This window comes from Dermacentor variabilis, chromosome 10 (genome assembly GCF_050947875.1).
Source record: "Dermacentor variabilis isolate Ectoservices chromosome 10, ASM5094787v1, whole genome shotgun sequence".
Lineage (NCBI taxonomy): Eukaryota > Metazoa > Arthropoda > Arachnida > Ixodida > Ixodidae > Dermacentor > Dermacentor variabilis.
Window position 1 is genome coordinate 4,473,762 of NC_134577.1, and position 15,355 is coordinate 4,489,116.

The window sequence follows — 15,355 nt, forward strand, 5'->3', positions numbered from 1 at the left end:
AACCAAGACTTCAAGGACTGGTTGACAAGTACCAGAGGGTGAGCGCAGTCAACAAATGGAATGAAGCAACTAGGCTGACCAATGTAATATTTATTTGACCAGCGTCACCAGTCTCTGGTTCTGAAATCACGAAGCGGAGATTCATAACTGGGAGTCATTCAAGACAACTTTTTCGGAAATCTTCGACCGCCTCGCAGTATACAAGCTCCGGGCAGAACAGTGACTTCGTGAATGTGCTTAACAACCTGGTAAGAACTACACCGGTTATATTGAACACGTTGTCGACTTGAGTAAGCATCTAAACTCGTCGATGCACGAGTCGGACAATCAAGCACACTCTCAAAGGAATAGCCGATGACACATTTAAAATGTTATTGGCCAAAGACCCACAAACCATCGCAGATGTTGTCAGCTTGTGCTAGAGTTTCGACAAATTTTGCAAGCAACTTGCCCAAGCTTGACGTCCTCTGGAACAAAAAGACTCGATCGCAACCTTGACTCTGGGCGACCAGAATGCACTGTTGATTCAGATCAAGTAGTTCATGCGCGAGGAAGTCGCCGGACAGCTCTCCATTTTATCGAGCATGCCTGAGCCAGCACAGGCACCACATCTGGCCCCAGTCATACAACAAGTGATAAAGGAAGAGGTCACTGACGCTTTGCTGTTCGCTTGTCCGTTACCTCTAGAGTCTGTGCCCTTGGCGTAAACACAAGTCGTAGCTGCTGGGTCATCCCGCCAACCCACCTATTCTTATGCGTCAGTAAATGTTCAGCCACTATCAGTTCTGTCACGCCAACCAGTCCCCATATGTTCGAATCCATGGCACACTGTGGACAATCGCCCTATATGTTAATTTTGCAGTTATGCAGGACATGTGGCACACCTCTGTAGCCGTCGCCCTGCTTTTCAAACTGATGCCACGCGCCTGTCTGCATACGATCTTAGACGCTCTAACGGCACCAGCTTCAACAATCCTCTTCACCAGAATGCCTGCCCTCAACTACCCGCAAATCCTCAACACCCCGCTGTCGCTCTCTGTCACCCATGTGCCGCAGACTCTGCCTTTCTCACATGGAAAACTAGAGGTCACAGTTCCCAAGGCACAAACTGTGTCGTCGTCGAAATATTCAAGTCCTCAAATTTCTCCGGCAAACCTTATCGAAGTTTTTGTGGACGGCTTTCGCACCCTTGCACTTGTCGCTGCCCTTTCAGTGACAGATATACAACTTTGCGAACTGCTTAGGAAGGTTACCATGACGTCAAAGGGATTGTCCCTCCATACTGCCAGCGCACACCATATTCAGCTATCAGCTGCCAGCACAGCCCGCACCATCACTCAAGATGTTGTGTACCCCACCGAGTTTCTCGTGCTACTGGCCTGTTCGCATGACACTATCCTCGTTTGGGATTTCCTCTTTCACCATCATGCAGTTCTTGACTGCACTTGTGCCGAGGTAGTGTTATCTACATTGTGTTTCGCGCCGTCTGAACCTACGTTGAAAAAGTTGTAGGTCACCAACGATACGAACATACCACCCAGTAGTACAGTCCTTGTCCCCATATCCTGTGCTGGTATTGGTAATTCAATAGTTCTATTTACACCCTCTGAGACCGTTCAACAGGACAGGGATCTCGCATTATTATTTGCCGTTCTCGACATACCCACCGGCACTACATCCTTTTTTGTTACAAATTCGTTTCCAGTTCCCTCAACCTTACTCCGTGGAGAGTGTATAGGCACCAGTTCAGGCAGTCTATGTATCCTCCATCTTCTGCCTTGACGACACGGACAACTTGCAACTTAGTACCCTGACCCCTTGTCATCTGTCACCGATCTCTGGAGCATGTGGATCTTATGAGAGATGGGATTGGGAGGCGCGGAGCAGCACCGCAAAAATATATTAATTACACTCTACCCCAAACTCAAAATAAAACACAAGAAAGAAACACTGACACTTACGCAACCTACTTAATAATCATTAAACATGTCCTTATTACCGGCTATGTTAGTCCTTGGCATTTACTAAGCAAAAGTCAGGCCACCCTAGCCTATGGCTGCGACGCTACTAAAAAGGACCGTTCTTACTGACTTTTGTCCTCAGTGTGCTGCATCTTCATCATAGTCGGTGTTCTTGCCGACTCCATAAACGTTGCTGCCTTGGTGTTGGTCAGTCAACTCGTCCGTCTCTGATGTTGGTCTCCCAAACTCCATCTGTGACGTGGCACCCCGGCCTCACTGGTTAGGCCTAACTTCGGGCTCCGCCACTACTTCATCTTCCAAGTGCCAACGAGACGCCCCAAAGACTATTGTACGTGCTGGTCTGCCTCCGAAGGGGGATCCTTCCTGGAGTGCCCGGCACTGCCGTGAGAGGCTGCAGCAGGTCCAAGGAGCCTCGCTCGACCGTCGCTGAGGTCGACGGCCACACCCTGGACCGCCAGCGTCACAGACTTGACCGAACCTCCATGGCTCCTGTCGCCAGTGCGATGCTGACGCTACAACCTTCTTGGCCCAAAGCCATGTCGATAATCCCAGCTCGGCGCCGCTTCTCCCTCGATCACAGCTTGGATCCAGCACCTCGAGGGCTCGCGCCATTCGGACTGATACGTACACATCGTCCTATTCTTCCTTTCTGTGCAGCATGCCTCTTAAATATGACACCCTTTCTACTGGTACATGTGATCGCTCACCTTTAAGTTTGCAGAGGCGCACCATGAGAAACTTCCTGCACTTCTACACCAGTTTTGTGGCTCGTGTGATTACCAGAAGACGTCATTAGGTCAAACGCACATATGTCCATCTGATTGACACCGGGTCCCAAGCGCCTCTGCGACAGTGCCCTTACCGCGTATCCCCTCCTGAGCATCGTGTGATTTCCGAACAAGTTGATGACCTGCTTCAGCGCGGCATCATTCAGCCGTCCTGCAGCTCGTGGTCATCGCCTGTTGTTCTTGTCAAGAAAAAAGGTCAGCTCGAGCCACTTCTGCGTCAATTATTGCCAATTAAACAAAATTAGGCACAAAGTTGTGTACACTCTATCATGCATCGATGATGTCCTAGACTGCCTGCAAGCAGTCTTAATTATTTTCATCACTAGACTTAAAGAGCCCATAGCAAATTTTGGTTATATGCTGGAAGTTGTTACGTGAACTCTAGGAAGCGTTCTGCCACACAAGTTTTTCGAATCGGCTCCATTAATAGCCGAGATATAAATAATTCAGTGCCGCGAACCTATGACTCCGCAGGCGGGCTCCACTGCCAAGCAAGACGCTCTCTCCACTTGCCCCATCTAGCCAACGCAAGCAAAATTCTTTCCCTGCGTTCTCCCATACCGGATCTCAAGGATCGCGTGACGCATACGTCACAGACCAAGCATGAATTTTTCTTGCTCCTCGCTTTCTTTTGTTCTCGGCGCTACAAATTTCCGCTGACGGCGTTGCGCACGAGCTGTTGTCTTGTTCGCGCATCGCACGATTTTACGTGTGGTGCACAAGGAAACATGACCAGCAGTACAATTCAGTGCTACACGAATACTGAGACAGAACAAGCGGATTGCAGAGCGTGATCCCGCGCTGGGACACAGTAGAAAATGGCATAGTTTCGGTACCTCCGCACATGACCGCACGACCGTGGGAACAAGCAAATGAAGCGGTAGTACATCTCTCTTGCTTCGGTGTGAAGTAAAACAAAAAACACGCATACATTCAGTTTGTGTGTTTTATTATTTCTCTAAAACCTCAATTCAATAATTCAAGCAACAGATCGAACAGATAACAGATGTTGTCTTGAATAACTCTCGAAGTCACGAGTCACCATGAGCGACGTCACACTGCGGACACGATTACGTAGTCGCAGGAGCCGGACTGAGTCACCGTGCCTCTCCGGGCGGGTTTGCCGCGAGTGAATAGGGAAACGGCGTTCGGATTGAAATTTCAGGCCTCTCTGCGGCACGAAGTGATGTAATACTTTGCAGACATGATTGTTATCACGCAATGTATGCTCTGCACTTGCCAGCTCAAAATGGCCAGACCTGGAACAACCAAAAATATAGTTTATGATGGCATAATTTGAACTAGTGTCCTCCAGTGAAATAGCTGGGTGCTCTACCCATTAGGCCACCAATGCAGTGATGAAACGAGTGAATATCAAGCTTACTACTCTTCACTCTTGGCCGCTCACAGGGTGACGCTCACAAATGCATGAACGCATCAAAGGAAGACAACATGCCACATAGCAAAGCGTTTTATCAGCCACATTTACTTGAATGTGACAGAAGCACTAGAGGACATAGCGACAGTTGTGGACAAACTGTAAAAATGTAAATACAAAATATGGTATGGTAGGTTTATGCTTTTTTCTGTAAAATAAACAGAATGCAAGTTTCTCCATGCAGACAACAGACACAGGATGTGGAAACACAAAGCTGCATTAACCCTCTGACCCCCAATCCCAAGCTGTACTCGTCATGGGACGTTGTTCCAATATCGCTAATGACGAGTCACACTCATACACCCTGATATGCTGCTCCCACTGCCAAACAAGAGTTATGGTCGGTAATTGGTTTTGGGTTTAATTTTAACACTACTTTATCTCCTCTCGTTCCCGACTCTCTTCTTCACTACATTGGCCCCGGCGATGCAGAGGAGCCACCCTGGCGACTCAAGGCGATGCGAGCACAAGAGGGTTGTAGTAGGGCTTTAAGTGGATCATGTGGACTGTTTCAAGACAATGGCAAAAACTGCCTTTGTAGCTCCCGGTGGGCTTTACAAATTTAATGTTATGCCCTTCGGCCTAGGTAATGCCCCAAGCAATATTCGCAAGGATGATGGACAGTCTTGTGCAAGTTAAAATGAAAGACATGCCTGTGCTACTTGGATGATGGCGACATTTTTCCCCTGATTCGACAGTCCCCTAGGTTGTCTTTATGAAGTATTCAGCTGTTTGACATGTGCAAGACTTCAGCTTAACATCAACAATTGCCAGATTAGGGCTCGCAAGTTCACCATACTGGGCCATGTAGTCTTGAAGGACAGCGCCCTTCCCTATCCGCAGAAACTTTGTCCTGTTGCTGAATTCCCGAAACCTACCACCATGAAAGTGCCTTGCAGTTTGCTTTGTCTGTGCTCAAACTGTCACAATTTTGTGAAGAACTTCGCTTCCATAATAGCATCACTGACAAAGCTGCTCACCAGCGATGGCTATCTGTCTGGTTGGTCGCCGGCACATGATGAGGCTTTCACAACATCATGTCGTCTCCTGACTTCCCCCCCCATTCTACTTCCCTTCTACCCTACCGCTCCAACTGAGGTGCACATGGATGCCAGAGGGATCGAACTTGGCGCTGTCCTTGCCCAATTAAAGCTGGGCTTCTCTGAGTACGTAATTGCATATACAAGTCGTGCCCTCATTATGGCAGAGTGCAAGTACTCGGTTAGTAATCATTACTAATATGGATGAGATAGTTCAAGTGGCTGAGGAGTTCTATAGAGATTTATACAGTACCAGTGACACCCACGACGATAATGGAAGAGAAAATAGTCTAGAAGAATTCGAAATCCCGAAGGTAACGCCGGAAGAAGTAAAGAAAGCCTTAGGAGGTATGCAAAGGGGGAAGGCAGCTGGGGAGGATCAGGTAACAGCAGATTTGTTGAAGGATGGTGGACAGATTGTTCTAGAGAAACTGGCCACCCTGTATACGCAATGCCTCATGACCTCGAGCGTACCGGAATCTTGGAAGAACGCTAACATAATCCTAATCCATAAGAAAGGGGACGCCAAAGACTTGAAAAATTATAGACCGATCAGCTTACTGTCCGTTGCCTACAAAGTATTTACTAAGGTAATTGCAAATAGAATCAGGAACACCTTAGACTTCTGTCAACCAAAGGACCAGGCAGGATTCCGTAAAGGCTACTCAACAATAGACCATATTCACACTATCAATCAAGTGATAGAGAAATGTGCAGAATATAACCAACCCTTATATATAGCTTTCATAGATTACGAGAAAGCGTTTGATTCAGTCGAAACCTCAGCAGTCATGGAGGCATTACGGAATCAGGGTGTAGATGAGCCATATGTAAAAATACTGGAAGATATCTATAGCGGCTCCACAGCCACCGTAGTCCTCCATAAAGCAAGCAATAAAATCTCAATAAAGAAAGGCGTCAGGCAGGGAGATACGATATCTCCAATGCTATTCACAGCGTGTTTACAGGAGGTATTCAGAGACCTGGATTGGGAAGAATTGGGGATAAAAGTTAACGGAGAATACCTTAGTAACTTGCGATTCGCTGATGATATTGCCTTGCTTAGTAACTCAGGGGACCAATTGCAATGCATGCTCACTGACCTGGAGAGGCAAAGCAGAAGAGTGGGTCTAAAAATTAATATGCAGAAAACTAAGGTAATGCTTAACAGTCTCGGGAGAGAACAGCAATTTACAATAGGCAGCGAGGCACTGGAAGTCGTAAGGGAATACATCTACTTAGGGCAGGTAGTGACGGCGGATCCGAATCATGAGACGGAAATAACCAGAAGAATAAGAATGGGCTGGAGTGCGTTTGGCAGGCATTCCCAAATCATGAACAGCAGGTTGCCGTTATCCCTCAAGAGAAAAGTATATAATAGCAGTGTCTTACCAGTACTCACCTATGGGGCAGAAACCTGGAGGCTTACGAAAAGGGTTCTACTCAAATTGAGGACGACACAACGAGCTATGGAAAGAAGAATGATAGGTGTAACGTTAAGGGATAAGAAAAGAGCAGATTGGGTGAGGGAACAAACGCGAGTTAATGACATCTTAGTTGAAATCAAGAAAAAGAAATGGGCATGGGCAGGACATGTAATGAGGAAGGAAGATAACCGATGGTCATTAAGGGTTACGGACTGGATCCCAAGGGAAGGGAAGCGTAGCAGGGGGCGGCAGAAAGTTAGGTGGGCGGATGAGATTAAGAAGTTTGCAGGGACGGCATGGCCACAATTAGTACATGACCGGGGTTGTTGGAGAAGTATGGGAGAGGCCTTTGCCCTGCAGTGGGCGTAACCAGGCTGATGATGATGATGATGATGAAGTACTCTGTTACAGAAAACGAATGTTTGGCAATTGATTGGGCATTGCAGAAATTTCGCCCTTACTTGTATGGTCATTCATTTGATGTCGTCGCCGATCACCACTTTGTTCTGTTGGCTGGCTTCATTAAGGTATCCGTCGGGTCGACTTGGACGCTAGGCGCTATGTTTACAAGAATTTGATATTGGCGTCATTTACTGCTCAGGTCGCAAGCAGGCTTACATCAATGCGCTCTTCCGCTCGCCTGTGCCTTCCGACGTTGCACCTGTTTCCCCTTCCCCAACTTCCTTCGTTCACATCAATATCACTGACATGCCTTCAGAATATCACAGGGATCCTTGGATAATGTCGCTGATGAACATTCTCTCCATGACTTCGGCGACACCATCCCCATAGTTCTTTCGCGCCCTTCATCGCCAAGTAGCTCATTATGCACTCTGGGACGCCATGTTGTACCGTTGCAACTATCACCCAGATGGTCACAAATGGTTGTTATACCTTGCCATTTGCGCTCCGACCTGTGCACGCACTTCCACGCAGACCCACACAACTCGCAAGTTGGCGTTTTGAAACCTTATGCAAGATCACGCCAGTGATTCTACTGGCGTGGAATGTACACATACGTCCGCAAGTACATTCCTTCCTGCATTGAGTGTCAATGCCGGAAAATAACTTGTCACATGCCTGGCCCATTACAACCTTTGCGGTGTCCAGCTCACCCCCTCACAGTGCCAGTTCTCTCAAGCACAATGCTTTACGTGCGGGAAAACTGGGCACCTGGCATGTGTATGCCGAAGGGGGAGGACGAACAGTAAACTGCAGCAGCAGCCTGATTCAAGCCTAGGTACCACACAAGCCCGTGGCCAGGGTAGCCATCACAAGGGTATGCGGTGGGGGCGTGCGGCAGCAGGCTCAAGTTCTTCCGCGGTCAGGCTCCACATCGTGTCCGAGAACCCGCCAATTTTCGACATGTGGCACACAGGCTTTGTACCGTCGTCTGTGCCACCGTACCTGCTGACCGTCGAAATCTGCAGGCACCCCATTTCCATGGAGCTGGACACAGGGGCCAGTGTGTCAGTAATGGCCGGGAAACTCTTCAAGCGTACTTTCCCCGGCGTGTCCGTCGAGGCTTCGGGCGTGATGCTTCGCAGCTACTCCAGACAACTCTCCCAGGTACAGGGTCAGGCACAGGTCAGCGTTTGCTTTGGCGACAGGGAGGCAACCCTTCCCCTTTACTTAACGAAGGGGTTGTCGCCGATGCTGCTGGGCCGAAACTGGATTCATGCACTGGGCGTTTGTCTGCCAGAGTACCAGGAAGCCAGCGTGCATGTGGTGAAAAACGTCCCCAGCCTTCTGACCGAGTTCAAGTCCCTCTTCCAGCCAGGGGTGGGCACATTTGCCGGCATGATGGCTGGCATCTATGTACCTGAGGGAGCCCGGCCACGTTTTTTAAAGCCTCACCCACTGCCGTAAGCCCTGAAGGACGGGGTCACCCAGGAGCTGCAGCGGTTACAGCGAGAGGGAATCCTGGTACCTGTCAAGACATCTGAATGGGCCGCTCCCGTCGTACCAGTCCTCAAGCGAGACGGCAGTGTCAGGATGTGCGGGAATTTCAAGGTTACCATCAACCCCGTCGCTACCGTCGAGAAGTACCCGCTGCCCCGGATTGAAGATCTCTGGTCAGCAGTGTCCGGTGGACAGAAGTTTACCAAGCTCGACCTCAGAGATGCTTACCAGCAGCTGGTGCTCCAGGATACCTCCCAGAAGTATGTCACAATATCGACAACTTTGGGGATTTTTCAGCGCATGCGCTTACTGTTTGGCGTGGCCTCGGCCCCAACCATATTCCAGAGGGAGATGGACAACCTCTTCAGGGGCATGAGGCACGTGGCGGTGTACTTGGACGACATCCTGGTTACTGGAAGCGACGACGAGGACTACCTGCAGAACCTGCACAACGTCCTGGCACGACTGCAGGATGCCGGCCTCAAGCCCAAGCTGGAAAAGTGCATTTTCCTAGCCCCCATTGTTGAGCACTTGGGACATGTCATTTCCCAGGCAGGCCTAGCCCTGGCTTCCCGCAAAGTTGATGCTGTGCTCAAGACACCTAAGCCCCAGAACAAGAAGGAGCTTCAAACTACCTCGGCCTCATCAACTTCTACAGGAGTTTTCTGTCGAACCTGTCGGAGCATCTACAGCCGCTCCATCTTCTGCTTCGAGATGGTCAGCAATGGGTCTGGAAGAAGGAGCAGGACCGGGCCTTCAAGCGCAGCAAGCAGCTAATCACCAAGGCTCCAGTGCTGGTGCACTTCGATCATGCTAAGCCTGTCGTCCTTACCGTAGATGCGTTGCCGTACGGTGTGGGAGCCGTCCTGGCACACTGGGACAAAGCTGGCCAGGAACGCCCTGTGTCGTTCCTGGCTTCTCAACGGCTTCATGCTGCAGAGCAACGTTACAGCCAGCTGGACAAGGAAGGTTTGCCCCTCATGTTCGGTGTCGAACGCTTCCACCAGTATTTGTGGGGCCGGAAGTTCGAGGCGGTCACGGACCACAAGCCGCTGTTGGAGCTGTTGGGGCCTGACAAGGCAGTTCCGGTGCAGGCATCACCTCGAGTGGTATGCTGGGCCTTGAGGCTGGCAGCTTGCAGTTACCAGCTGGTTTACCGCCCGGGAAAGGACCTGGTACCTGCTGATGCCCTGAGCTGCCTGCTCCTGCCAGAGGTGTCTGATGCTGTTCCAGAACCTGCTGAAGTGTTCTTGCTGGAACACGCGTACCCGGAGGTGCTCTTCAGATCTGCGGTATCTCAAGCGACCAGCCGGGACCCAGTCCTGTCTCAGGTAGTCAAGGCGGTGTCCCGTGGAGAGCAGTTGGTGCAGCAGGCCTATAGCCACAAGGCGGCTGAGCTGAGCTTGCAGCAGGGCTGCCTAGTGTGGGGTTTTAGGGTGGTGATCCCAAAAAGTCTTCGGTCAAGGGTTCTGGAGTTGCTGCACGAGAGTCATCCTGGCGTAGAAAAGACCAAGATGGTGGCCCGGTCCCATGTTTGGTAACCTGGCCTGGACCAGGACATCGCTCACTTGGTGCAGGGCTGCCAAATCTGCCAGGAGCATCAGCGAGCCTCGCGTCATGTGGAAATCGCCCCCTGGCCGTTCCCACAGAGACCTTGGTCCCGCCTACATGTGGATTTTGAGGGACCCTGCAAGGGCCATTACTTCCTGGTGGTGGTGGATGCCTTTTCAAGGTGGGTGGAGGTTCTACCCCATCAGCAGGTGCGACCATTGCAGTGCTACGACAGGTCTTTGCTGCCCAGGGGTTGCCGGATGTCATCATGTCCGACAATGGTCCTGCTTTCGCCAGCACCTGGCCTGGCTGGCGAAGAACGGAATCCGCCGGATGATGGTTCCGCCGTAGCACCCTGCTTCAAATGGTGCAGCCGTGCGGGTGGTGCAAACCATCAAGGACAAGCTCAAGAAGAGCCAGACTGGGGATTTCCAGGCGCAGATTGCCCGGATACTATTTCAGTACTGGACCACGGCCCACGCTGTCGCTAGCTGTACCCATTGTGAGCTCCTGCTGGGTCGGATAGTCAAGACACTCTTGGACGTCTTGCATCCAGACCTCCAATCCACAGTGCTCTTGAAGCAGCTGAAGCAGAAGCTGGCTGCTGACCAAGGGTGCCATCCCGGGCCCCTGCCAAAGTTGGGAGCTCCAGTTTTTGCTAGGAACTTCCGTTCTGGCCCACCCTGGTCTGCCGGACAGGTGGTGGCTCCTGCCAGCGCTTCATCGCTGCTTGTGGCACAGACACGCTGACCATGTCAGGCCTCGCCTCGGGACCTGGCCAGCACCCTCGACTGCCACATCTGAGTTCCAGCCCGCAGGAGGACTAGCGGCAGCACCAGATGCTTCCAGTGGAACACCACCCACCTCGGAGGCGGCAACCATTGCCAGTGGTGCGGCACCCATTGGACCGGTGTTGAGCTCGGCACCACTCACAAGGCCGACCACTACGGACCCTCCGGATGGAGCGAGGCTGGCTCAAGCAGCACCCGGCGTTGCCACACCCGACCTGTCAACACCGGTGCCCAGGCGGAGTACTCGACGGCGGAGGCCACCGGACCGTTACTCGCCTGGATAGCAGGCACCGTCGACCCAGCTAGGGTGGAGGCAGAGCCTCGTATTTTGAACATGGACGTTTGTTTTTTTCATTTAACAAACTGGGGGTAAGGGGGTGTGGCAAGCATGCGACACCCCCTCAGGCATAATGTTTGTTTGCCGCCAGGCTCGTTGGCCTGCCAAGCTCGGCACGCAACATTGGTCACCGCACTGCAATAAACACCAACAAGCACAGCTGCTCGGTGGTCAGTCATCGTTCAGCACCACCACGCTGCGGAGCATCCATCTAACGGAGGGTACCTCGAGCCCTCCCTTGTTCACAAACCCGGGTGGATCGTGACAGATAGAATCTGCATAGATCCGTATGGACCCCTTCCTTCCACCCCAGCGGGCAATTGGTGGATTATTGTGGCCGTCAACCACCTCACTCGATATGCCGAGACTGCACCTCTTCCAGCATCTTTAGCTCGTCATGTTGCCTTGTTCATCTTGCGGAGCTTCGTTCTTCGCCACGACGCGCCACACAAGCTGCTTAGCGACCGAGGCCAGGTATTCCTTTTGCAAGTTGTCCAAGAGCTTCTAAGTGAGAGCAATACTATTCATCACACCCCTACAAGCTATCATTCAGTCTAATGGCTTGACGGCGTGCTTTAATCAAACACTCGGTTATATGCACTCTATGTATATAGACTCTAATCATTCTAATTGTGATTTGCTGCTTCCTTTCGTGACATATGCCTGTAACACAGCCACACAAGCCACCACTGAATTTTTCCCTTTCTTTCTACCATACGAACATGAGCTCTCTTCCACACTGGATACTATGCTTCTATACTGCCCGATGCATCATGGTACCACCTCGCCTCAGAACCCACCCAATGTGCCGAAGAGTGCTGCCGACTAGCATGCTCATTTACATCCTTACACAAGGTCTACAAAAAGAACGCTTTGACCTGGCTAAACCTGCCCCTACCTTCTCTGTTGGCTCATTTGTGTCCATTCCATGCCCGACCCCTGGTTTCTCCCACGAGCTTGAAGCGAAATTTCACGGTCCCTACCACACTACTCAATGCACATTGCCGATGAACTGATTGAGCCTATGACACTTACCACCAACAGACGCTGCCGTGGTCATGAAACAGTCCACGTGAACCACTTAAAGCTTTACTACAGCCCTCTCGTGCTCACATCACCTTGAGTCGCCACGATGGCTCCTCTCCGCCGCCGGGGCCAATGTAGTACAGAAGAGAGTCGGGAACTATAGAGAGGAGATAACACTGTGTTAAAATTAAATCCAAAGCCAATTACCGACCGTAACTCTTCTTTGGCAGTGGGAGCAGCACATCAGGCTGCATGAGTCTGACTTGTCATTAGCGATATTGGTACAACCTCCCATGACGAGTACCGCTTGGGATTGGGGGTCAGAGGGTTAATGCGGCTTTGTGTTTCCATATCCTGTGTCTGTCGTCTGCATGGAGAAACTTGCATTCCGTTTATTTTTCAGAAATAGCATAAACCTACCATACCATATTTTGTATTTACATTTTTCCAGTTTGTCCATAACTGTCGCTATGTGCTCTAGTGCTTCTGTTGCATTCAAGTAAATGTGGCTGATAAGACGCTTTGCTATGTGGCATGTTGTCTTCCTTTGATGCGTTCATGCATTTGTGAGCGTCACCCTGTGAGCGGCCAAGAGTGAAGAGTAGTAAGCTTGATATTAACTCGTTTCATCACTGCATTGGTGGCCTAAGAGGTAGAGCACCAGGTTATTTCATTGTACGACACTAGTTCAAATTATGCCACCATAAACTTTTTTTTTATCTGTTGTTCAAGAGACCCCAAACTAGGCATGCCTTCTGACGTCACCTTTCGGCTCTCTTGCACCCCTCTTGTAGATTCTGAACACTCTCAACCACCCCCCAACGTGGCACACAAGACAGCAGTAGCGGGAAAATCGAAGGAAGAGGAAAAGAAACCTTCACTTTAAAAGAAGTTGCATGTAAAAGCACAACTGATGAACAGGAAGACATGATATTCACATTAGTTTTAGTAATTTACAAAACAGTGCACATGGTAAATTAGGTGATCTAATCACATGTTCAGCAAGTCAACTGCTTCTTAATGTCACAGTGATAGATGCATGCTTACCCCAAATGCCTTGCACACACTGTCCCGCTTGTCTTGCCTGGGCAGGATGTCCAGCACCTTTATCGGAGGTGGCAAGGCAGATGCACTGTGGAAGCAAACTACAGCTGCTTACATACACCTTCATTATTTTCAATGCAGACGTGCCGTTTACATAAACTGTTCTCCTGCTGTGCTAAGAGCTGACAAGCAGCTCTAATTAGCTTACACTATTGGTTGTTGAACAAATACTATTTGGCACACTACTATTTTGCAAACTATTGCACACTCGTTATGAATAAACAATCCCAAGTAGAAGAGCGATGAATTGTGCTAGTTGGTATGCATTCATTTTCCTTGTGCTATGTATTGGAAGACACTAAACAGAGCTTGTAAAGAGGACATGAAGCGCTCCTCTGTGTCACTTCGTGTCCTCTTTATAACCAGTGTTAATTTCGTCCCCGTTAGTGTCTTCCAGTACATAGTGCAAGGAAAATGAATCCCAAGTAGGTTGATCGTGAGCCCCAGTGGCACACACTTACGTCTCGTCTGTTGGCATCTCTTCATAGAGCTCTTCCAAGGTCTGCAACAGACAAGAAGACTGCGTTTATCAAATCAGCCTCAAGGTCACAGCACTTAACATTTTGCACCAGTACCAGCTGTGCAACCATCTTTAGAATGATAGCTTCTAATTGTGCCAAATCTTGGCATAAGAGCTGGTCTCACAATGTGCCCAACATGGGTGACATCAAAGGTGTAACCTGATCCATTGTTGGTAAATGGTAACATACCACACTCACAAGTAGCCATTATTGAGGTGAGGCAAGAGGCCCTTAGAAATAATTCACTCTGTCCATTAAATGCAGAGGGAAAACAGACCCTTCATCAGATGCTGTGCTTGCTGTTAAGACAAGAGTTTTGTTACATAAGTGCTACCACATAGGCTACCACCAACAGTCACTTTCAGTCACTTTTAGTAAAAGTGCAGCTCTGTTAAAGAGCACTTAGCTTGTTGAATAATGATTTGTCCAGTCATTACTCTCAATACTGGGAATGCCCAGGATGCTTCTTAAGTTTAATATATTTTAGGCAGAGCATGTTTTTGGTAACGTAGTCACATAACAGGATAAGATAAAACTTGCAGCTTTTACAGCTTCCCTTTGGTTGAACCTCTTTCTCCTTTCATGTCTGATGGCACAAAAAACTGGTAACATTGAATGACTGATTTATTAATACATGTTGCAGTGGTGGACCTAATGTGAACACAAAGCTTCGGTTCTTGTGCACTGCTGGTATTAGAACGCAGTCATAGCGAATCGAACCTGCGAGCTCATGCTCAGCAACTAAATGCCACAGCCACAATGGTTGGTCTAAGGCAAAGTGTTTCAGCTTCATATCATTGCAAAGAAAACATCTATCAGGACTACAAACTGTCAAGCATGCACAAACATGAGGACAAATGCAACAAATAAATGGCAATGGCAACTGTATGTTGATGTTTCATCTTTGCTTGAAGTTTTTGAGAAGTATTTTGACAGAACAAATGTCCTCATTATTTTCCAAAGCATTAATGACAATAGGCAGTTGATGGTGCATGACTGGAGTTTAGAAAACTTTGTAGCGTCCCCCTTTCCCTTTTCTCAGTAATATATATATATATATATTGAGAGAGAGAGAGAGAGCTTTCTTCACTACCCCTGACATCCATGCCTCTGGAGCCCTTTAGGTCCCGCTTTCCTTTCGAATTCTGGAAAGTACCATCAAACAGCACTGCACTCACATCTTGGTAGAGCTCATCGTCTGGTGGTCGAGGTGGTGCAGGAGGAGTGCGTGCTGGTGGCAGTGAGGGTGGTGTCTCATCCATTTCAGTGTCTGCATACAGCTCCTCATCAGCTGCCATGTTGCCCAACTCTTCATCCTCTGTGTATTCAGGGCTGCAGAGACCGGCTTTCTGAGGCGCATTCTTTGATAAATGAGCAGCAACACTGGGCTCACTAGTAGGTGTTCACAGGTATATGAAGAGGCATGCCTACACAGTGCCTATTAATGC

General features: G+C 49.4%; 1 protein-coding gene across 11 annotated transcripts in view; it reads right to left on the reverse strand.

The window, feature by feature from the left end:
• Nucleotides 1–15,355, reverse strand: part of LOC142559751 (uncharacterized) — a 109,958-nt gene that overhangs the window by 41,607 nt on the left and 52,996 nt on the right. For 10 of the 11 annotated variants that reach the window (XR_012823235.1, XR_012823236.1, XR_012823237.1 and 7 more), the window contains 3 exons: nucleotides 15,086–15,239; nucleotides 13,848–13,888; nucleotides 13,330–13,414 (listed from right to left, as the gene is read on the reverse strand). Coding sequence is in view for 8 of the 11 variants with exons in the window: in XM_075671362.1 (XP_075527477.1) it covers nucleotides 13,330–13,414; nucleotides 13,848–13,888; nucleotides 15,086–15,239 (280 nt within the window). In the remaining 3 variants the exon portion in view is untranslated. Of the gene's footprint in view, nucleotides 1–3,716; nucleotides 4,030–13,329; nucleotides 13,415–13,847; nucleotides 13,889–15,085; nucleotides 15,240–15,355 lie in introns of those variants that run through there. The other variant, XM_075671360.1, reaches the window with a different exon arrangement.